Source organism: Vigna angularis, chromosome 8, assembly GCF_016808095.1.
Source record: "Vigna angularis cultivar LongXiaoDou No.4 chromosome 8, ASM1680809v1, whole genome shotgun sequence".
NCBI classification, from domain to species: Eukaryota; Viridiplantae; Streptophyta; class Magnoliopsida; order Fabales; family Fabaceae; genus Vigna; species Vigna angularis.
The window spans coordinates 19,240,592-19,265,166 of record NC_068977.1 but is presented as its reverse complement, the minus strand read 5'-3'; the positions used below and the strand labels follow the sequence as shown (position 1 = coordinate 19,265,166).

Sequence of the window (24,575 nt, the reverse complement as noted above, 5' to 3'; positions counted from 1 at the left end):
GGGACATAATAAACTTGTCTAACATTATGTGCTAGAATGAATGGATCAAATGGGCGGTATCTTGAAGTCATTTGAATTTCAACAATATTATACCTAGGATCCACTCTTGTTCCACTCCTAGAAGGATCAAACCATTCACAATAAAAGAGAACTACTCTCTTTAGAGTAGTTGAATTATTGTACTCCAACTCATAAATTTTTTGAATAATACCATAGAAATCATCATAACCACCCTCGGTAAGTCCCTTCACAAACACACCACAATTAGTTGTCTTCCTTCCTTTGGACCATGCATTTGTGTGGAACTTGTACCCATTGACAAAATATGTGTGCCATTCTTTAACACATCTCATGGGCCAGTTTGACAAATCCCTTAGATCTTGAATTATGGGACTTAATGGTTGGTTATGAACCTACAATTACGTGAAGAAATATTAAGTTAAAAGTGTTAAACCAGTTTATTTGTTCATGATTAACGAAAACATAAACATACTTGATATCTGAACCATTGTGGAAACTCCGAGTGTATTATACTAGAACTATTTCCTTCTGGGACTTGCATTGCCACATAATGAGTTGTTAAAGATGAACATAATTAAAGACTATAATAATTTCTAGATTGATAATAAGTTTAGGTTTAGAACGTACTCAAGGTAGACCTTAACTTCAATGCAATTAATTAACACGTGGACGTGAGCAGAGTTGAATTCAGCATCAGTTAACCAATAAGTGTACTCCTTGCCCGCGGGACGACCCACTTGTCGAAACACTGACAATGTTGATAGACATGTACTAGTTTGGCATTGTATTTCATTCCTAACATTGTTTGGCAACAACATAGAGTTTTTGAAATAATGTGAACAAAAATATGTTGTCTCACAATGTAAGAAAGCTGCACATATTGATCCTTCCACTCTAGCTTTGTTTTTCACTGAACGTTTTGATTGTCCCATAAACCTTTCAAATGGATACATCCACCTATATTGCACTGGCCCACCAAGCCATGCTTCATATGCAAGATGAATTGAAAAATGTTCCATTGAATCAAAGAATGCAGGAGGGAATATTCTTTCCAATTTGCAAAGAATAATTGGAATATTTTCCTCCATCTTTCTTAGTGAATCTGCCTTGAGCGTTGTGGCGCACAAATCCTTGAAGAAGTGGTTGATTTTTATGAGTGGATTTAACATGTGGATTGGCAAACAGCTAAACGCAACCGGGATTAAAGTCTCCATAAATACATGGCAATCATGACCCTTCAAACCTTGAATACTAACCTTATCAATATTAACACATCTGTCCAGGTTTGAAGAATAGACATCTAGCAATTTTAAGCTCTTTTATCCATTGACAAATTATTTTAGCCTCGTCTTTTGATATGGTGAAATTTTCCTTTGGCTTCACCAACCTGCCATTATGTTGAGGCTTCAACTCTAAGTCCCTTCTAGCACAATATAGAGATAAATCTTTTCTTGCATTTACATTATCTTTTGTTTTGCCACTGACATTCATAACCGTGTTAAAGATGTTGTCAAAGAAATTTTTTTCTATATGCATGACATCCAGGTTATGTTTGAGCAAGTTATCCTTCCAATACGGAAGATCCCAAAAAATGCTTCTTTTTGTCCAGTTATGCCACTCTCCAAACCCTTCTATCCTATTGATACCACTTTCAGTGACTTTTGGAAAATGTTTTACTCTTCTCCACACTTGAGAAGGACTAAGTCTAGGCGGTGGCAAATTTGTTTCAAGTTCACCTTTGCGAAAAGCTTTTTTGTTCCTCCTGAACATGTGATCCATGGGCAAGAACCTTTGATGACAGTCAAACCAACTAGATTTTCGACCATAACTCAATGAGAATGACTTTGTGTGTTCCATGCAATGCGGACAAGCTAATCGACCATGCGTGCTCCAACCAGATAACATGCCATATGCAAGGAAGTCATTAATTGTCCACATCAAAGTTGCTCTCATAAGGAAATTTTGTTTCTTTGACACATCATACGTCCAAATACCACTCCATAATTTCTTTAAATCATCAATCAAAGGCTCCAAATAAACATCAATGGATGCCTTGGGATTAGATGGACCTGGTATTATACACGTTAAAAACATGAAAGGCTTTGTCATGCACATCTCAAGAGGAAGATTGTATGGGGTCACAATCACTAGCTAACATGAATATGGTGATGTAGAAGCCTGAATGTATGGCGTAAACCCATCTGAACATAGACCAAGTCGCACATTACGCGGATCACTAGCAAAGGAGGGATGTTTACGATTGAAGTGCTTCCAAGCTTCACCGTCAGAAGGATGACGTAACACTCCTTCAGTTTTTTTACCATCATGCCATGTCATGTGTTCATCTGTTTGCATTGAAGCAAACATTCTCTGTAATCTAGGAATGATAGGCAAGTAGAACATGTACTTGAATGGAATTGGTTTTTTTTTCCTCCGTTCAGGATGCTTTGTCTGAAATCGAGGCTGGCCACAAAATTTGCATTGGACCAAGGATGCATCATTCTTGCCAGTGTCGTTATCATAGAAAAACATACATCCATTGACACAACAATCAATCTTTTTCGCTTCTAGTCCTAGCTTTGAAACACATTTAACGGCTTCGTAATAGTTCTTTGGTAAAGAATTGTTTACTGGTGTTAGTTCTAAAATCAATTTTGAAATGAAGTCGATTGCTTGATTCAGAACGTTCCAATTAGATTTACAAGCCATCAGTTTAATGCAAACTGACAATTTTGACTCTGATGACCCATCAAATACAGGTTTGTTTACATCTTCCAATAAGTTGTAAAACCTTTGAGTGGTTTCATTTGGAGACTCTTCATCAAGACTATCTTCTGCTTCTTGTTCAGAATGTCGACGAATAGAACTATCGACCATTTCTTGCATTTACATTAATTGATCTAACTCGTGTGTGTGTACAAAATTGTCCGAACCTGAAGCTTGCCGCTTTGAACGAGCAGTCGAGGTGGTAGGCATTTCTTCACCATGAAATGTCCATACTGTGTAATTTGGCATGAACCCTTTTCTATATAGGTGAACTTTGACCTCTTCGTCTTTCAAAATCCTTGTACATTCGCACTTGAGGCATGGACATCGAATCCCTCCATTAATAGCATAATATTCATATTGTCGAGCCGTATGCACAAACTTTTCAACTCCTTGTACAAAAGCTTCCTTCAGTCCTCTCCTTCCACTATAACAACGATCGTACATCCATGCACGATGGTTGCCAAATTGGGCCATGTTTTGTGACAAGCCAAACGAATATAAACTGAGTCAAAATAACAAAAGTCCATGTGACATAAGTAATAAACCTATTACTACTTCAGTCGAACATGGAACACATTTTCTATAGTACTGTGACAAAAGTCCATGTGACATAAGTAATAAACTTATTACTACTTAAGTAAAACATGGAATACAATTTCAACACTACTATGACAAAAGTCCATGTCACATAACCCATTACTCTCACCAATAGTTCTTCATATACATTTAAGGGCAAGATAAATCATTACCGTCATTATCAACATTCACAGCGGTAGTGTATAGGCCATTTTTTAGGCTTCCTTTCACATATGGGGTTGGCCATACTATACAATGTGATTTCAAAATTACATGAGGAACCTAATTAAATGGTACCTAGGGTTGGGCATATTGTACAATGTAGTTGAAATTCAATTCACATAAGACAATCCAAATTCATCTTCCACAAAATATAGTTGAACCCACAACCATGGCAAAACATACACCAATACTTATAAGTTTAAACTTAAAACATACACCTATACTTACACAATATATAGATAAACATACACTAAACAATTTATATGATCAATAAGTCACACCTGCACAACAATAGCATAGGACATATAATACATACACCAACAGTCCAGAATTCATAACATAATAATAACAAACAAATTTACAATTTGAACATACTTTACTTGGTACAAAACTGAAGAATGCTTGGAAAACTCGTTCAGAAATACAGGGTCGACAATAGAGCAATATGGGGGTGGACTCAAGTTTAATAGCAAATATCTGCAAACAAAAAGAAATAAATTAATTATAATTTTTCGTTCATAATAATTGACTATTTTAATAACTAATAACTTTTATTATAAATTAACATCAAGTAGAATAAGAATTATGGTGAATAATGGAACTTTCCCTCTAAAATGACCTAATTAATTCGAAAAGATAAAAGAAAAATGGTGTGTCTCTGCAAGAATAAGATGAAAACATATGATGCGCACTTAGTATGTAGAAGGTGCAATCAAGCACTTTCCCTTTTGAACATTGATTCTTATATTCCCTTTTCAAGACTGAAAATAAAAGAAATATCAAAACTCAATAAACAATAAATAATCATAAATTAAGAGAAAAAGATATATATGGGATAAGTTAGAGACATTATTAAAGTGGAGAACGAAGTGAAATGTGAAATAATGTAAATCTAAAAAAGCCATTGCATCAGCAGCGTCAATATTTTTGGTTTTAAAAAAGCTCCTAATGTCAGTTTTTTCAACTCAGAATGTCCAGAAATTTGAACATTACAATCACCATTATAAATGCACCAAATAGAATATATGACAATCACAGGCCATTACAAATTTCTACACATTTATAAATTTTAGAGCCTAAAAAGAACTCTTCCCAATCAATTCCAAAAGCAGCACTGCATTTTATCAAACACTTTGAAAAAATATCAAAAAGTTTGGGTCTCGACTTGGTTTAATATGTGATTTTAATTTTCTTGCTTTCTTAATACGTTGTAGAACCTTTCTTAGGTTCATTTTGTGTGCCTACTATTGTTCAACACCTATAATCACTTGATTTCCCATTTCTTGACCTCTAGAATGTCCATTTCCAATCTGTTTTACTAAAAACTCTGGTGTAGTGAATTTAATTCTGTTTCATGATTGTGTTGGCTGATTTCAATGGTGTGGTGAAGTCCAATTGAAGCATTCAAACAGCAGAACCCTTTCCCTACCAAGGTAGCACCTTAAGAAGTGGAGATGAAGTAGAATTTTGGAATTCAAGTGTGCTATCCAGCAAGCATACTTGGCACTTTTCAGCAGCATAAAACACTGAAAATTGCCAACTCATATAGCCAAATTTTGAGAGACCAATTCCATACCAAAGCGAATGACAAATTGAGTGTTTAGAACCTAAAACAAACTTGCTAGAGCACCCTAAAACAGTTTAGAATTGAGATTTGAGTGGTTGCATCTAAAGCTAAGCTACCTTTGTTGAGAAAATGAGTGATCAGTTTTAAGCTGCTGCAATTATTTTTAATATTGGTTATTGTCATTGCATCTAACCCTCTTCTATTTGTTGATTGAACTGGTTTTTACAATTGAAGGTGCATATTTCAGCTTTTAAAAATTGTTCAAAACAGTTTTCATCACACCTTGTTTAAACCAATTCAGTTTTCTGATTTTTTGGTGCAGTTTGGTGTTGTCTTGTGGACAATAAACCAGTTTTCATCTACTTCTCTTTTTACCAGTTTTGTCCTTAAATTCAAGCTGATTCAATCATCAATTTTTGACCAATTGAATAAATTGATTTGCTCAACTAGAGCATTAGCTTTTTTGTGATAAACAGTGTAGTTGTAGAAATGAAATGGTGATTTTCAAGGAGATGCAAATGGATTATCTAAGCTGAAGTGCTACTGATTTGACATGAAAATCATCAAACCTATATCTGATGGCATCTCAAGGGCTGAATACAAATTGTTGCAGAAGCTTGGAACCTCTTTGAGCAAGGATTGAAAGGAAGAGAGCAAGAAAGAAAAGAGGAAGAAAAGAGAGAATAAGAGAAGAGAGAGAGAGAAGAAAAAGAGCAAAAACAAAAGGAAGAAAGAAGAAAAGAAGACAAAAGAAAGGAAGAAAGAAAAGAAGAAGAAATAAGAAAAGAAGAAAAGAGGAGAGACCAAAAAAAGAAAAGAGATTTGCAAGAGCGAGAACATAGAGAGAAGGAGCAATTCCTACTGAAGGCAACTCGTACTCGTACTCTAACCATGGAACCTAAAAGGGAAGGTTTCTCATTCTTTACTTCTTTTCCAATCATTGAGCAGTCTTCAAATATTGACAAAGAGGACATGTGCCTTATAAGGAATCTAACAACTAAGTGAAGGACACCAGAGATGAAAAGCATAATAGCTAGAATGAAACTGATGACAAATTTATGAACACCGAAAAACGGTGCCAAAAAACTTGTTTAACCCTCGGCAAGTGTGACCGAATCGTATCAAGTAATAAACTCGGTAAGACCAAGTATCGTTCTCCCAAAGGACTCACGGCCTAGTTAGTTATATGATTGGTTGATTATTTAAGACTTGTGAACAATTGATTGTAGGTTTTAAATGCAAAAGACAATAATTAAACATGTATGCATGAATTTGATCAATGGAAAAGAGGAAATCAAACACTTTAATGTATTAGATGGATGAGTATGTTGTTGGGGTAATCAATTTCATCTTATCCACTCTCATATACTTTAGGAATTCATCATTCTTTTCATCAATGTTAATGCCACTCTCTAAATCACCTTGCATCCCTAATAATTACGAGTTCATACAATTCCTAGCATCCCTAATAATTAATTCTGAAGTGCAGAAACTTAACGGCAACCAACCCTCATATTCCTATGTCTAGGCAATATGCTATTGGGAGAAATTCCCCGGATCTAGATTTCCCCGTACGTTCTCATATCGACAAAATCAATAATCATGGCATTGAATGAGTTAAACAATGCAAGCTTTAAGCAAGGAGGAAAAACCCTAACTAATGATGAAAGAAAGCATGTATCTTAAAATAAGATGTTAAAACATAAATTCCATATATGAGAGTTTCACAAGACTACATTGATTCCCCAACAACAATACAAGGTTTAGTTCACCATATTCATGGTGAAACTAGATGAACAATAATGAAAGAATGAAAGATAGAACCCTAGAAAGATGAGAAGGTAGCCTTAGCATCCAAGATCTTCCTCCAAGGGGTGGAAAGGTGTGTGTTTACTTCGTCTCCAGCCAAAGATACAAACCCTAGGAAGTCCTAAAGTTTATATACTATTCGTAATATTACAGAAAAGTGGGCCTAAGCCCAAAATACCACCGCTCAGCGGTACTAGCGCAAAGTCAATTTTTCCCTCAGCTGCATTTTCAGCCCTCAACGGAGCCAACGGGTGTTCCTGAGTGCCGCTCAACGGTATACTACCGCTCAGCGGTACTTGCGGCTTATCCTTTTGCAATTTTTGAGTTCTTTTCTGATTCCATCTCTATCCTCCTTCACTTCTTTCAACAAATTCACCTTAAAACCTGCATAAAACACTGAAATCAAGCATAAACTGTCCAGCTCTCTTATTTCCAAAAATATGAACAAAAGCATGATTCCAAGCTAGTTTCTAAGTGTTAAAGGTTGCTTTTAGTATCAATTTTAAGCATGAAAATAATAGTTTTTCAACTGTTATCAGACACAGATGAAAACAATTGCAGGACTTATTCTAGTGACAGATGAAGAAGATAGAGCAGGGACCAGTTTTTTCTTCAATACTCAAAACTGTAAGACAGTGATGCAGAAGAAGTACAAGAAGATGGGGAAATACTTCATCTCTCATCTTTATCTCACCACTATGATATCTAATCAGATTTAAATCAGAATATGTTGTATATATACTTATATATCTTTGACATACACAAAAATTATATTGTGTTCAATTATTGTGTGTTTCCTCTACAGCATATATATATATATATATATATATATATATATATATATATATATATATATATATATATATATGTACATATATATATAGATATATATACACACATATATATATACATATATATATATATATATAAGTGTTAGAAGAATTAGAAAAGTTAGGCTTAAATTGGAAGCACTCTTAGTGGTATATTCATGAAGTCTGTCACAATCCACAGAAAAATATGAACTTTAATGAATTCAAGGAAGACCAATTGAAAGGGGACATTGGAGTAGCTGACAAAGTAAGGGAGCTCAAAGGGAATCGAAACATAGAGAACACCATACGAACAAGTTTGTCTACTAATACCACTATTAATATAAGAATGCATTTAATAATAATGGGGTGTATCATGAAAAATAATTAGGATAATTCCCCTGTTATAGGTTCGTAATGTTAAAACCCCTTTGAATTATCTTTTTTATAGTAAGAAATAGTAGGGTTCATCATTATAGCACTCCGAGAAAGAAAAGAAAAAAGACAATTAAAACCAACATCAATGACCAATTCATTCCACTAACAGTAGCTAGTATCAATGTAACTAAACAAAGTCAAATTCATGTTTTAAAGGATGCAGATGATCACAAACAAGGAGGTAATGAAACATAAGCCAGTGGTAGAGAAACACATAGCATCAATGCCACAGGTAGTGGAAGTGGAAGAAGTGTCTCATGATCATGAAGCAAAAACAGTTAAGAACATTGAACACTCAATTACCACAACTAATCACACAACTTACAAACATCAAACATCATCACGATTCAAATTCAAATGCAAAAATATGTTTTCATCCTTAATAAAACTAACCTAGTTTGATTTGCAAAGAACGATGTGGCTTATTCGTCCAAGCCCACAGCTGCACCAAATCTTCACCTTGCTGAACGGACCAAGGAGACCTTACTCAGCACTGTCGCCTCCTCACGTCAACGTCGACGAACCACAAGCCTCCACCAAATTTAATTATCTACTAACAAACCAAATTTGGTCAATAAGCAGCTCCAAAATCACAATCAGGAGACCAATGGCTGGTAGGCTACACGTTTGATAGGAAAATTCTGCAAAAAAATATATTTGCAAACATACGACTTAGAAAAAGGTAATGAGCAACACAACAAACTAACTCCTAAAGATCAACTCTAAATCAGATGCAGACAAGCAATGGTCTAAATGCTACAACCAGAATTTTAACACAGAAAAAAGATTGAGCAAATATAAAGCAGATCGCCTAACTGCTATACCAGCAATTTTGAGCTATTTCTTAAGGTGGAACCAAGCTCTTGCTTTACCAAATCATAGCTTAAATGGTCTACACTTAGTAATGGCCCTATGTTCAAAGTGAAGAAATCAGCTGTAATGTGACTAACTGGTTGAAATTATTACAACTTATGGGATGAACCAGGAAGGTGATTTTGATGATGTGAATTAGGCACCCGAGCTCTGTATAAACATATCATTGCTCATTTTTGTGTGCTTACTATTGATCAATCAGTTAGATGCACCAAAACAAAATTTCACTCAGTAGAATACTTGGAATGAGAACAAAACAAGTAATATAACATGACTTTGGACAAAACTAGACAGATTTCAAAATAAAATTACTCAAATCAGTATGAACTGAGTAAAAATGAGGAAAACAAAGAAAAATCAAGTTTGACACACAAGAATAAACACAATCAGAGCCTAAGAAATCAGAATTCTATGGTGCAATGATGAACAAAAGCAATGAAACAGTGAAGGAAACAGAGTTGACAAATTCCAAAATAGAAGAACTACACACTTAGTTGGACTGAGTAGCTCCATGGCTCTGAATACCACATGATGTCACGTCCAGTCAAAGATCCTTGGGTGCAAGGCTTCATAGATGACAACTCTTATTGATTGTGCATGACTTTATTAATGATAGGCTCATGGTTGTCTATTGGGCTTCAGCCTAAGTCATCAGTTTTTAGAGAAATTGCCTAGAGAATTAACTGAATTCAACAAATGATTCTCTCTTTACAAATGGATTACAGAATAGATAGGGTAGCACTTATGGTACAAAAGATGGGTAAGAACTCAACTTTGGTGTTGTGGCATGTGTGGAGGGGATTTGTATAAGCTCTATTAAGGAGAGTAGTTCAAATAGAGGGTACCTTAATTGCTAAACACAAAGGGAGACGGCAGAAAATTATAGGTAAAACCATTGACAAGGATTTAAGAACCAATGATGCTTAAGAAAATACTTACAATGGGGTCTATGCATAGCTCAACCCACAAAATTTAATTATAACATCATTCTATTATATATCATCTTTTCCTCACTTATATATATCATCATTTTATTATATTTTTAATATGAAATCTTAAACACACCTTCTTTTGCTAAAAAAATAGGTATCTTCAGTGTGGGACTAGATATTTTAAAAGTGGTTCAATAGTAGTTTGATAGCAAGTAATATGATAGACCCAATAATAGTTGCAAAGATAGACTCTTATACTATCTTAAAATGTAAGATTGGAACTTAATCAGTTCCAGAAAACTTTCTTGTATAGGATTGTTCTTCACTTATATAATATAATTTGATATCTCTCTTAACGATTGAAGACCTCTAGTAGACATGATGTATGGTAAATCATTATGTTGTTTGTTCCAGTAAGCAAGCTCACGTATAGGGTATGGTGTTCTCGGTGGAGAGGAGAGGAAGATGACATTTTGGAGGAGCAAAGAGGAAGGGTTTTCAAGGAAGAGTTTTGGAAGACGAATGTTCAAGCAACTTTGTTTGATGATTTTAATTGTCTTTAAACTCTAAAATGAGTTATAAACAGCCGCAACTCAAAATCACTAATCCACTTCCATTTTAACTCAAAACGTGATGTTTTAGAAAGAAAATCTTCATATAAGGCATTACCATCAACATGCCATTGACATGAAGACTTTATATTAAATCCCTGCACAATGCTAGGTAAACCAAATTAAACCAAATGAGCAATGAAATGAAAAAGCATAGATTGGATACCTAAAACTAGTAGCATATTTTTTCTATTTTGGATTAAGGAGGGCAGTTCCTCTACTCACTCTTTCCTTAATTCAGATGTGAGAGCATTATGGAAGGCAATTTCAGTGGGAAATAGCGAATAACTTTGACAGAAAGTTATTTTGGATTAGTTTGGATTGTTATTTATAAAATATAACAATAGCAAAGTAACATGTGTTTCCACTAACTCTGTCCGTGAATTAATTTGGTCCATGAGCCATGTTCATTTGGTTTTGTCATATAATATAATTCTATTGTCCACTCACGGTCAGATTATAGACAAAGCTACTTACTTCTTCATCATACACAATTACCACTTCATATTATATATATATATATATATATATATATATATATATATATATATATATATATATATATATATATATATATATCCAAAGATTTCTACACCAGCAAAATCAGACTTGTACTCCACCATTTCAAATGATAATAAAACTAGTTAAGCTACTTTTTGAAAGGAGTCCAATTTGGCTCCTAGTAGGTCCAATTGTTAACTAATTAATCACATCCTTTAATTAAATAAAACACTTTAATAATTTGTGGAAGAGAAATAACAAGATAAGGATAAGATGGTCTTTCCTCTAATATTTTGTCCACGAATCATTTACTTAATCATATAACTTCCAATTCACAGACATTAAGTCATTTGCTCTTTTGCTCTTTAACCTATACTGCATTTCCTCATTATTTACTCTAACCACACCTAATTATTTGATTTTTTATACATTATGTCTACCATTTTTCACTTTTTAACATCAACTCAACAGGATCTTATTGACAAATATTTTCACTGTTTATTTAAAGATTTCTAATTAGATTTCAGAATCTAAGTCATACCAAGAGAAGACTTAGTACTCTGGAAAGTTATTAAAAGGGAGGAGATATGATAGCAACGAGGACTCTACACATAGAGGGCATACAACCTTAAATATCTTTGCACATCAGTATGTTAACTATTTTGGCCAAAGGTAAACCTTTACGGTTACATGATCATTGTTCTACTTCCAAACCGGTAAATAAGGTTATAATTTGAATGTGATAGGTTGGCTATCAAAGAAGGAACATAACTCTCCCGGTTACAACTCTTGTGCAATTATACAATAAGGAAGAGTAACTCATGACCTCAAAGCTCATGAGGCAGACAGTCCAACCAAATTTCATTTGCATATATCAGATTATTAAAAATCAAAACCAGATTCAAGTGTTGCAATACTAAAACGTTAAGCGGGTCCTTTTTTTAGTTTCCATTGGATTAAGCTACTGATTTCATGAGCTATTATGTTCTTCATGAATTTAAAATGACAGAGGGTAATAACTCTGCATCTCAAGGCCGAAAACAAGTCTGCTCATTAAGGAAAACCCTGAAAAATCCACACTAAAAGAGAAGAAGGATTTTAATAGAACAAATTCACTCTCGGCTACTAAAGATTTGTAATTTCTGATTCAAATCTCATAAATTTGTTTTGGCTTCATTCACCCTCATCAGATTGGAATACAATTTAATGAGCAAAGGTGTCTTTGGTGCCAACTAATTCCTACGTATATTCATGCTCACAAGGCCAAGATTTTAAAGAAAAGAGAAATGAAGTAAAGCTTGGTTTTCCTTATCAAAATATCTGAAAAAATACAGACTAAGGAGGCTCCTTCACACAACTGAACCAACTAATAAGAGTGACAAATGAGGAAGGTCACCATACATGTTTGAGCGAAGAGTGTAGAGAGCAATAACAACGTTGAAAAAACAAACGAAAAGAGTTATTTTCGTGCAGGAACAATTACAGTTCCCTCTTTGGTGAAGTTGAAGCCTTCACTCCCCTCTCACCATTTCCTTCTCTTTTTCTTATGTTCCCTTTCTATCCTCATCCCACCATTGTCCAATTTCTCTTTCCGAATCAAAACTGGAAAAAGGTTTCAACTTTGGCAAGATTTTGCGACCCCAAAATCAATTATTTATAAAACAGTTTAAATTGGAGAGTGAGTATATAGCACTGAATTCACGATTGTGTGATTTGGGGAAAATTGATAAAGTGTAGTTGCTCTTGACAGGTATATTCGAATGCTAGGCAATGTTGATATGATGTCCGTTGAAAAACTTCGCAAAAAGCAAACATTTCTATTTTCATGATAATGATTATAAAAAGTAATTAATTAATTAAAACGAAGAACGATAGTTTAGTAAAGTTGAGAGTAACTTGCTTAGTGTGAATCCGCGGGGAGAAAAAGGGAGAAGGGGAAGACAAAAAGGCATCGGAAAACGTTTTAGGACAAAAAAAATGAGCCTCTTCCACTTTTCCAATACTGGCCATCAGCATCGCCGTTTTCTCGTCGTGTAAGCAGAGGCGCCGATGAGCAGCGCTTCAAGACCTTGACATGCTTCGGCTTGTTGTCCGTCCGACGGTGGGGTGACGGCAACGGTTGTCGCGGCTTATTTCTCCAAGCGGAACCAATCGGCGAACTTATCCGTGGAGACATAAAAGTGGGAATGATTAGAGTTAATTAGATGGATTGAATTATGAGTGAATAAAAGTTAAAAGAGAATGAATTGGGTAGTTGCACGAATGGTTGTTGATGTGGACTTTCTTCCTGTTTATCTTTCATTAACTTCTCCTCTTCTCCTCTATAACTTCCCTTGTTCGTGATCGTGGAGGGCGCATCGACGGGGACGACGAAACCTCTCTCTCGTGCGTGAAAGGGTCGAACATCCGTGTCAGTGTGGTTGATGGCATCGCGGACGTACTGCAACAATGACGGTGGCAACCCAGAGACAAACGGCGCGGTGGTTTCCAAATCCCTAATTCCTTTTTTAATTTTTCTAATTTAAAAAAAAAATTCATGTAATGAAATAATGCACGTCATCGTAAACACGTCATCACAATTAGACGCCATTAGTGAAAACTTAACGGCGAGGGCTTAATTGGCTCATTTTTACAAGTTTATGGACCCGATTAAGACCGAAAATAAAACGATGACCCACTTGAGATTGACACATAAATACGAGGACCAAATGAGGGTTTAAACCTAATTTTTATTATTGAACTAGTAATGGTATGTTTTTTTTTGTATTGAATTATAGGTTCGACTTTGTAATTTTTGTGATACAAAATACATCATTGAAATGAATAATGTCCTTAAGGATATTCATCCCTCAAGGATTGGAGATACACCTTTCAAATGATATGTGTACATTAATAGGACTTTAGTGATATGCATACTTTTATTGATGGAGATGTTCACCTATTTGTGAGCCAATTGTTTCATGTGATGAAACACTTGGTGTCTTTAATAGTTGTAGACGTATGTATGTGTTTGGGGTTGTATGTATGTGTTTGGGGTTGAGGTAGAATTTATGAAAATTTAAATGGTGTTGTGGTTTCACTTTTCAGTGGCCAAGCAATAATCATTAAAGATATTATTAAGAAGATGAAATGTATTATAGGTAGTGAGGAGGAGGATGTACACAATGTATGTCATTTGTATACATTAGTTTGTTTTGTAGTATTTTATTTTTCTAGAAATTCAAGACACGTAAGTAATATGCCTAGTAGAGTATAGACAATATTAATAGTTTGAAAAAGTATAACTATACGACTATTGTGCATAGCTATTTAGTGAACAACTTAACTTATGCATACTTGGTATCTATGCAACAGGGACCTTTGGATAACATTAGTGTAATTGGGATAGCTACAATGTTGTAGGTAATTTGTTTGTCAAATTTTTAGTATAAGTTATGTTCAATTTGTAATTGATTATTTCTCAATAATTTGATGTTTAATATTAAAGTTGTTTATTGTAGTTGTGAGCTGTTGAACGTCTTGGTTTAGCAGCCCCCTGATAGAGTTGTTTTTTCCTAGAGTTTTACAATGACTTTGTGTGAGATTAAGGTCACAAGCATTGAGTGACTATTCCATAACAACAAAGTAATTCAGTTTAGTTTTTAATTTGTTAATATATTTATTTTTATGATGTGATTATGGTAATTTTTTTATGTTTTATATGGTTTAAGAGTTGTTGGGATTGGTCTTTAATAGAAGAGAATTGAGCCATTGACATTGTTCATGGTGCTTTGCATATTGATGAAGAAGAAGTGGTTGAAGAAGAAGAGGATGATGTTAACTCCAATTCATAGGAAGTTTGGATCAATAAAGTGAAAAAGAATGAAAGGCACATGTTGGACATCAAGAAGCATTTGAGGATGATGCATGAATAACTTTTCCCTATAAGTCATCAATCGCTGGTTTTGGCTGACATTTTTTTATCATAGTGCTCCATGTGCATGTATGTCTTGTGATGACAATGTTGAAGACCATGCGACACCTTGTGAGGAAAGCGCTCAATGTGCAGGTGTGTTTTTTGATGACAATGTTGAAAATGATGTGGCACCTTGTCAAGAAGACACTCCATACGGTAATGTGTCTTGTGCTGAGAATGTTGAACACGATGAGGTACCTTTTGTGGAGATCGCTCGATATAGTGGGGAGTCTTGTCATTATAATGCTTAACATGATGCGAGATGTTGTGAGAAGATTGCTCATTTATAGTTATCATTTCATTTGTTGAACCATAGGTGCACACTTGTTCAAAGGTTATGAGTTTGTTCAAGTTGTATAGGACAGTGATTTGTTTCAATCTTCAATATAGGTAGTGAAACTTTTCTTATATTGAAGTTGTTAATTTGTGAATTAAAGTTGAGTAATTTGATTTATTCTATTTTTTAAGGGTGGTAATGGTAATAAATGTCAAATATTAAGCAATGTTAAATGTTAGGGTTTTCGACCAATCAGTAATATTGCCAACATTGTAATAATCATTTTATGTCTTTAAGTTTTATTTATGTGTACATAAAATGTATTAAGTATTTCATGTGAATGTATGTCGTCCTATTTGCTACAAGCACTTTAATGTACATTGAACGGAGGATGTACGAGCATGTGAAGAGATTGCCTTTAGTCCTTTATATATGTTATAAGTAATGTTATAAATTATTTAGTCAACTTTTGATAACAAATAAGATTGTTGAAATTGTTTGATTTTTATTACAAACCCATGTCGTTAATGACTCTTGAAGAATGAAGGTAAATAGACATTTTTGGAGATTACATGACTACAACATGTACTTTTGTCTCATATTGTCTACCTTAGAGGATATCTTAATAGCTAATTTTGTGAGTGGCGTTAATTATGTCCATTATCTAAGTTTGTTAAAAATTTTAATACTTTAGGTTGTTGATGGACATTATTCCATAATGACTATTGTGGTAATAGTATTGTTCTTTAGTTGTTCATCCAATTGTACTTAACGACCAATGGTGGTGTTATGTTATCAAGTGTAAGACAATAATGTCCTTTAATTCTTATCAAATTTGCAAAAGTAGTTTGCAAGTCCTACATGAATGACAACCCACATGTTTTGGAGTAATGACATGGTGTCAATTATTGTAATGTTACAAAATATTAAGATTTTCATTTACATCCTTAAACAATTGAAGGAAGACATACCAAATGACTTCCTTGGCTTTGTGTTTGTGTCAACTTAACAACAAAGAGATATGTTTGAGGGTCTCTTGTTACACAATGTAAGAAGTCCTCCATACTTTTTGGTGAACAACTCCATACAAAAACTGTTATTTTGAAATAATGTTGATGGATTGACAAGTGTACCAAATCGCACAAGTAATATAAAATGGTAAGACCAAGTATCATATCCCTGAAGACTCTTGACACTAAACAATTGTGTGATAACTCAATTAATTAAGACTTAAATAAAACAAGATCATTGGTTTAGGATGCAAAAACAGAAAATTAAATATGAATGCAATTGATCAATAGTAGAGAACACAATGATGAATGGAGGTTGTTTATAAAATGAGATGATTATGTTGTTAGAGTTTGATTTCACCAAGTTTACTCTCATGTATATAAGAATTCTTCTTTTTACATTAATGTTAATGTCACTCACTAAATTACTTAGAACCCGATCCCTCGGCACAATAAGCATGCCTTAATTCCTAGTTCGTACAATTTCTAGCGTTCCTAGAAAATTAAGTCTGAAGATCAAGAGCTTAAGACGACCAAGTACTCATACCCTCATCCCTGAGAAATATTACCCTTTGGAGAATTCAACAAGAACCTTAATGATAAGGAACCTCCCAACACTCATGCAATTCATAAGTCATGCTACTAAATGAGTTAAATAGAGCAAGCATTGAAACAGATGAATTCCCTAATAATTAATGAAAAAGCATATATGATTAAGAAGCAATTCAAATACATGAGAGTTCATAAGGCTACATCATTCCCCAAAAATAAATAGAGTTTAGTTTCCCATAGACATGGAGAAACTAGATGAATAATGGAAAAGCATGAGATAGTAAAACCCTAAAAGTAGAAGAGGAAGCTCCCACCTCTAGATCTGCCTTCAGAGAGTAGAAGAGTGTGTTGTTGTGTTGCTCCAGCCAGAGATACAAAACCTGGAGCGCCTGGATCCTTTAAATAGAGTCGGAAAGGATTCGAAACAGGGCCTAGCCCAAAAGAGTCAAAACAAAGCAAAATCTGAGACTGACCCGTGAAACCCGTCGTTCAAGCGCCCCATTTGGGGCGCCCGGGCAGTGGACGGTCCTCATGTAGGGCTTGAGCCTTCAATTGGACGCTCAGGCTTCGGGGTCCGCCGCTCAGGCGACCTAGGAGGGTGCCAGGGCGGTGGACGTCGTTTTTTCGAGGCTCAAGCCTCCAGATAGGGCGCCCAAGCTTTGTACAGTCCCTCTTTTTGGTGATTTTCCAAGCCTTTCTGAGCTCTAACTCCTTAGCACTTCATCTATTCTTTCCACATTCTCTCATTACCTATCAAAACAAGGGAAATTAGTCATAAAATCATCAAATTCAACATCAACTCTCTTATTCACACAACTAAAGCAAAAACATGATTCCAAGCAAGTTTCTAAGTAGAAAAGGGTGTATTTAGTAACAAAATTACATCACAAATAATGGTATTTTAAACCGTTATCAAATAACAATTAACCACATATCAAAATTGTATGTGTGAGTCGCATAACATTTCTTTGTATACAATTTTAAGTTTTTTTTTTCTAACCATGTGTGATTCTTGGATTATTTGTGTCCATGTTGTACGTAACATGGTTTGTTTGACTAAAGTTGTCCACCAAGTACCAATTTATCTCTAGTTCGTGTTGGAATGCAACAACAAAGTAATGATCCACATAACCAAATGTCTACAATTTGATGACAAAATAGGTTAACAATGTTTAATAGGTAATATGAAATAATGAAACATAGGGCTAAAATATTAAACATACTTGTTCTAATATGTGTATAGTAGTGAACTTCAACATGATTGTTATTGTCGGTTGATTCTCATTGACAACCATGGATTACAGTTAAAAGGAATGGTTTAATTGAGTTTTAAAGAAGATTGGATGCTTTTTTTCCAGTTTCATGCAATTTAAATTTCACCACAATGACATTAATAAATTGGGGTCATGGAAATGGTTGGAACAATCAAAACATTAGATTGCAATGAATGCTCAACCTATTTGAACCATTTTTCAGTCTTTGTGTTCATTCCACCACATTCAATGCATCATAATTGATGCAGGTTTCAAAATCACATCAAATTACACGACATTGTATGACTAGACAAAAAATTACTTTTTAATATTTCATAACAATATAAAAGTTTCATATAACTAACATAAAATTTTATGACATGAAAATTTGTAGGAATTGGTATCGTACAACAAAATGTTTAAAAGCGTGTTCGGACAAAAAACCAAGAAGGGATGAGTGAATTAGTTGTACAAAATTGTTTGTTTTACCTTTAAAAATTTTCTTCGAACAGAATAAAGTAAAGCAAAGAAAGGATAGGAAAAGTCACATAGATAATTTTTATACTAGTTCGAATCAAAAGATTCTACGTCTAGTTGTTAATCACTTTAAAATAAATGATTAACCTTTCACTAAAATCAGTTTAATGATATAATATAAGTAAGAAACATTGCAAAGTAGAAAACACCTCTCTTAACAGAAATGATAGCAACACCTTCCTTTGACACACATTGGAACAAAGAACAACTTGAAACAGTTTGGTAAAGAACCACTTGCACCTTAGACACACTAAGATAAGCTTCTCCTTCTTCAAGCACTTGATCAAGCAACACTTAAACACTTAGAGCTTCCTTAGAATCAATTTTGTACTCTGTAACTGTTTAGGTTACATACTAAGAATTGTGGAGAACTCTATTTATAAGCCAAGGTTCGTGTAAGGTCAGAAATTGAAAAGGCAGCTCGCAACTGCTAGTAATAATCGATTACTAAAAGTGATAATCGATTATGTTTTGTCGTTATAAGGTTTTGAAAGTAGTGATAATTGATTATTGCCGAATCTTAGACAATTATAGCTTTCAATAATAACTCATTGATTTTCGTTTTAATCTGAGCGACAATGGTTCTTATTTAAGGAACTCGTCGTTCACCCCTCGGTTTAGTTGGTTATGGTTCACTTTAGAACTCGTCGTTCGCCAACTCAATGCTTGTGTATTTAAACTTAGGAAAGACTTAGTAATTTGAGATGGATTCCTCATTGTATTTAATTGATATTAATATGTACATGAGCTGACATCTCAACTGAAGTAAAACTTCAAATGGAGGCATTCCAAGTGTTTGGTATTGCTCTCTCGTCTGGATGACTTAACCGGTAGGCTCCATTTTCTAGGTCTTCAGTTATCTTGAAGGAACCCACCCAGTTGATCGCCAACTTCCCGTTTGCTACTATCTGTCTTGCGTCTCTGGTCTTCCTCAACACCAAATCTCCTTCCTAGAAGCGCTTGGGCTTCACCTTAGTGTTGTATCTCTTTTCAACATGCCTTTTGCATGCCTCAGAGTGGATGGCAACGGCTTCCCTACGCTCTTGCAGAGTGTCAAGCTCTATCTTTAACTCCTGTTCATTCAACCAGACGTGCTCAAATTGTCTTCGTAGGGACGGTTCTCCCACCTCAACAAGCAACATGGCGTTAGTGTCATATGTCAAGTTAAAAGGTGTCTCCCCTGTTATCTCGTGCGGAGTGCATTTGTATGCCCACAAGACTTCCGGAAGCTCGTCCACCCATGCCTCCTTCTTTTCCCTTAGTCTTCTCTTAAGTACAACAATAGTTTTGTTGGCGGTTTCGGCTTGATCGTTCGTCTAGGGTGCTCTATGGAGATGGTAACATGTTTTATCCCTAGGCTCTTATAAAATTTGGCCAGCTTCTTGTTGATAACGATTGAAAAACCATTATTTTTATATTAAAAACACCCTTTTTGACTCAGAAGCTTGTTTGAACTCAAGTTTTTTGCTTTAGTTTTGTGAAGAGAGTTGAAGGTGAATTTAATGTATTTGTGCTAGATTCCCTTGATTTTGTAGGCTAATTGAATTATTTGAAAGAAGAGTTAAAGTACCGAATGGTTGGAATGTAGAAAAGTAAACAAGAATACAGAAAAGTCAACGAGAGTGTAGAAAAGTCAACCAAAGTGCAGAAAAGTCAACCAGAGTGCAGAAAAGTTGCCCTGAGCGGAAAAGGGGCGCTGAGCACCATTTTTAGTGATAGTTTTCTACTGTTTCGCACCTAAGCGTCACCGCTGAGTATCATTTGAGTGTCGCACCTATCGCTTAGCGCCATTTTGGCATTGAGCGCCGACGACACGTGTTTTGGGCCAGTTTTCTACTATTTTTATGATGTGTTTTGGGCTTGGACCCATTTTCTGTTATTTTTCTGCCCTATTTAAAGACCTGGATGTCTTAGGGTTTGTATCTTCTGATGACTTGAGTACAGAAACACATTTTTCACCCCTTTAGGGTAGATTTCGAAATTGTGGCAGCTCTCGTCTTCTCTTTCTAGGTATTTTCTATCTCTTTCATTCTTTCATTCCATTGTTCATCTAGTTTCTCCATGATCATGGATAGCTAAACCTTATTTGTTGTTGGGAAAGATGTAACCTCTTAAACTCTCATGTATTGAATTGATTTTTATTATATATGTTTTACTTCATTAATTGTTAGGGTTTGTCCTCTACGCTTTATGCATGCTTTGTTTAACTCATTCAATTGCATGATCATTGATGTTATTTATATGGACACATATAGGTAAATCTAGAACTGGGGAAATTCTCCCGGAAGCAATATTACCTAGACATAGGAATAAGGGGATCGATTGCTTTAAGCTTTTGTGCGAATGTTATGCATTATTAATTGCAAGGGAGACAAGACATTGTGAACTAGTAATTAGGATTAGGCTTTCTTCACCGAGACATCGGGTTTAAGGTAAATTAGAAAGTGACATTAACATTAATGAAGAAGATGAATTCATATATGCATGAGAGTAAACTAGGTGAAATCTAAACCCCAACAATAATATCATCAACTTCATTCATTCATTCTTGTGTTTAGCCTCAATTGATCAAATTGCATTCATGTTTATTTTATTGCATTTGCATTCAAAAACCTCAAAATTTGTTCTTAAGAGTCTTAATTAGTTGAGTAATCACATAACTGTTTAGTTTCGTGAGTCTCTTGGAAACGATACTTGGTCTTACCATTTATTATTACTTGATACGACTCGATACACTTGCCGAGGTATTAACAAGTTTTTGACTCCGTTTTCGAGGATTAAAAATTTGTTTATCACTTGTCCATGAACTTGTTAAAATATCAGCAAAGGTACCGAATCGTATCAAGTAATAATAAAATGGTAAGATCAAGTATCGTTTCCCAAAGGACTCACGACACTAAATAGTTGTGAGATTACCCAACTAATTAAGACTTTTGAAGAACAATTGAGAATGCAATAAAAATAAACATGAATGCAATTTGATCAATTGAGGCTAAACACAAAGCTGAATGGATGATATTGAAAATATGAGATGAATATGTTGTTGGGGTTTAGATTTCACCAAGTTTCCTCTCATGCATGTATGAATTCATCTTCTTCATTAATGTTAGGTTTAATCATCTCGGACATCCTTATTTCTGTAGGATTTTCTCAAATAAGTCCTCGTATTGTAAATAATCTCGATTAGGTCCCTTATTGTGAAAATTTGAATCAATTTAGACCTCACCGTTAGTTCTGTACTAACACCGTTAAAGGAGGTGACACGTGTCAGTTTGTGATTTTTTTGAATTTTTTAATTATTTTTAATTTTTTTAAAAAAATAAAATTAAAAAACAAGCCACGTGTCAAACTGATATTTTGCCACGTGGCAATGACAATGTGACATGGCACTGACAGTGCCACGTGTCATTGTCAGGCCACGTGTCATTGCATTAGTCTCAATTTGATCCGTGTATCTTTACTGTGTCTCAATTTGATCCCTGTATTTTTATTTTGTCTCAATTTAGTCTTAATTTTAAAAATTAAACAATTTTGTCCCCCCTCAAATTCAAACAAAATTTAAATTGTATATAAATTTTAACAAATATTTTTATTAAAATTGATATTCGTTAATTTTACTCGTTATTGAGACTAATATACTCGTTAATTTTATACTAAGAAACATTAATTTTTTTTAATGTGTTAATGTTCTATTTATTTATTATATATAGAAAAAGTTGGATGGCAAGAGCCAATTTATTTCAGAAATCTCAAAGTTGAACTCAGAAACTGCATGAATATTACCATTTGATAAGAAAAACTATGTTCAGAGAGAATGGCCAGAAAAACAAGTCCAATGAATTTATCATTCACTGTGACATTGATGACTGTGTTGTGTAGCTCAAACATGATTGTTTACATAGGAAAATGGGAAGGCAGTTGGAGCAGAGAAGCTGCAGAAGAAGCTGAGGCTGTGGCAGCCATAGAATGTTCAGGACATGGAAGAGCATACCTAGATGGTCTTGTTCTTAAAGGCCATCAACAAGTTTGTGAGTGCAATCCATGCTACACTGGATCTGATTGCTCCAATCTTTTATCTAATTGTTATGCCAATGCTGGAAGGTAAACACTTCTCAAAAATTCAATACACCAACTGCTTTGAATTCAACCTTTTTGAAGTGCCATATTTAATATGTTAACTGCAGTGGGGACCCTTATTTTTTGGAGCCATTTTGGATGAGACATGCTGCAAACAGTGCAATATTAGTATCAGGTTGGCACAGAATGGGTTATTCTTATAGTGATGAATCATACATCTCACAACTATTGGTGGACCATATAGAAAAGGTTCATGCCATAGTTGGAAACGTAATCACTGAAGGAAAATACATTGTATTTGGAAGTGGCTCAACACAACTCCTAAATGCTGCTGTTTATGCCTTTTCTCCTGATACCTCTTCACAATCTCCAGCAAAAGTGGTAGCCACACCACCGTATTACCCTGTAAGTAGTTCCATTCAACACTTATTTCAACAAAATTTCTACGTATTAAAATTGGAGCTTTGTTCTCACATTTCAACAAACATTTTGCAGGTGTATAGAACACAGACAGAATATTTCAATGCTAGGAATTTTAGTTATGAAGGGAGCACGTCCTCATGGATAAACAAGACAGATAGCAGCTCTACATTCATTGAGTTTGTTACTTCACCAAACAATCCTGATGGAAAGTTGACTAAGGGAGTTCTTGAAGGTGATAATGTAAAACACATCAATGATCGTGCCTATTACTGGCCACATTACACTGCCATTCCTTCACCAGCTGATGATGATCTTATGATCTTCACAATTTCCAAGTTCACAGGCCATGCTGGGAGCAGATTTGGGTGAGATATTTATTCTATGAAACATTCATCAACAGTTATATAAATTAATTCAATGAAAATGATAAACTTTTTGCTAATGGTTAGTCACTGTGATGTTTTAACAGATGGGCAATAATAAAGGATGAAGCAGTGTATAAAAAGATGTTGACATATTTGGATATGGACACCATGGGAGTTTCCCGTGAGGCACAGCTGAGATGTTTAAAGCTTTTGAATGTTGTTCTTGAAGGAGATGATGGAAAAGAGATATTCAAATTTGCATATTCAACCATGAGACATCGTTGGATAAGGTTGAAAGAAATCATAGGTAAATCAAAACGATTTTCCCTACAGAAGTTGTCTTCCCAATACTGCACCTTCTTGAAGAGGGATAGAGATCCTTCACCAGGTAAACGTCAAATTCTAATAACGTGAAGTGCACGTATTCCTTTTCCTTGAATACCAATTTGGTTTGAATTTGTTCGTATGACAGCATACGCTTGGTTGAAGTGTGAAAGAGAAGAAGACAAGAATTGCTATGAAGTGTTGAAAGCTGGAGGCATCGATGGGTATGAAGGAAGCATGTACAGTGCTGACAATCGTTACGTGCGTCTCAGTCTCATTAGGAGCAAAGATGACTTTGATATACTCATAAACAAGCTCGAAGCCCTTGTTTCTAAACAATAAAATTAATCCTACTTTTTGTGTCCTCAAGGTTTCTATAGGGTATTAGACGTTGTTTTTAACAATGTTTATTTCATAAGCATAACAATTTAGCTTATAACTGATTAATTTGTATCTATATCATTATCCAGTGGGAATTGTTAAGAGTAAAACTATATATATTTTTCATTTGTCTACTATATTAGTTACAATATACAACACTGTTAAACAACTAAATTAGTGTCTAACAAATTTAATAAATAATGTAATAATTTTCTCAACCAAAATCGCAATGGAATGATAAAAAATAAAAAATTTAAAAAACAGAAGAAGTTGTCACTATAATTTTTTTTTTT

The 24,575-nt window shown here is 34.6% G+C and overlaps 1 protein-coding gene across 2 annotated transcripts; it reads left to right on the top strand.

The window, feature by feature from the left end:
- The first annotated feature begins 22,468 nt into the window (after nt 1-22,468).
- LOC108345120 (tryptophan aminotransferase-related protein 4) lies at nt 22,469-24,368 on the top strand. 2 transcript variants are annotated; one of them, XM_017583692.1, is made up of 5 exons: nt 22,469-22,813; nt 22,897-23,194; nt 23,285-23,577; nt 23,682-23,965; nt 24,050-24,368. In XM_017583692.1, exons 1-5 carry the CDS (start codon nt 22,527-22,529, stop codon nt 24,241-24,243), a joined length of 1,356 nt encoding a protein of 451 aa, XP_017439181.1. In that variant the 5' UTR covers nt 22,469-22,526; the 3' UTR covers nt 24,244-24,368. The 2 variants fall into 2 exon arrangements, with proteins under 2 accessions (XP_017439181.1, XP_017439180.1); XM_017583691.1 differs by having other exon boundaries at nt 22,897-23,577.
- The last annotated feature ends 207 nt before the right edge of the window (nt 24,369-24,575 follow it).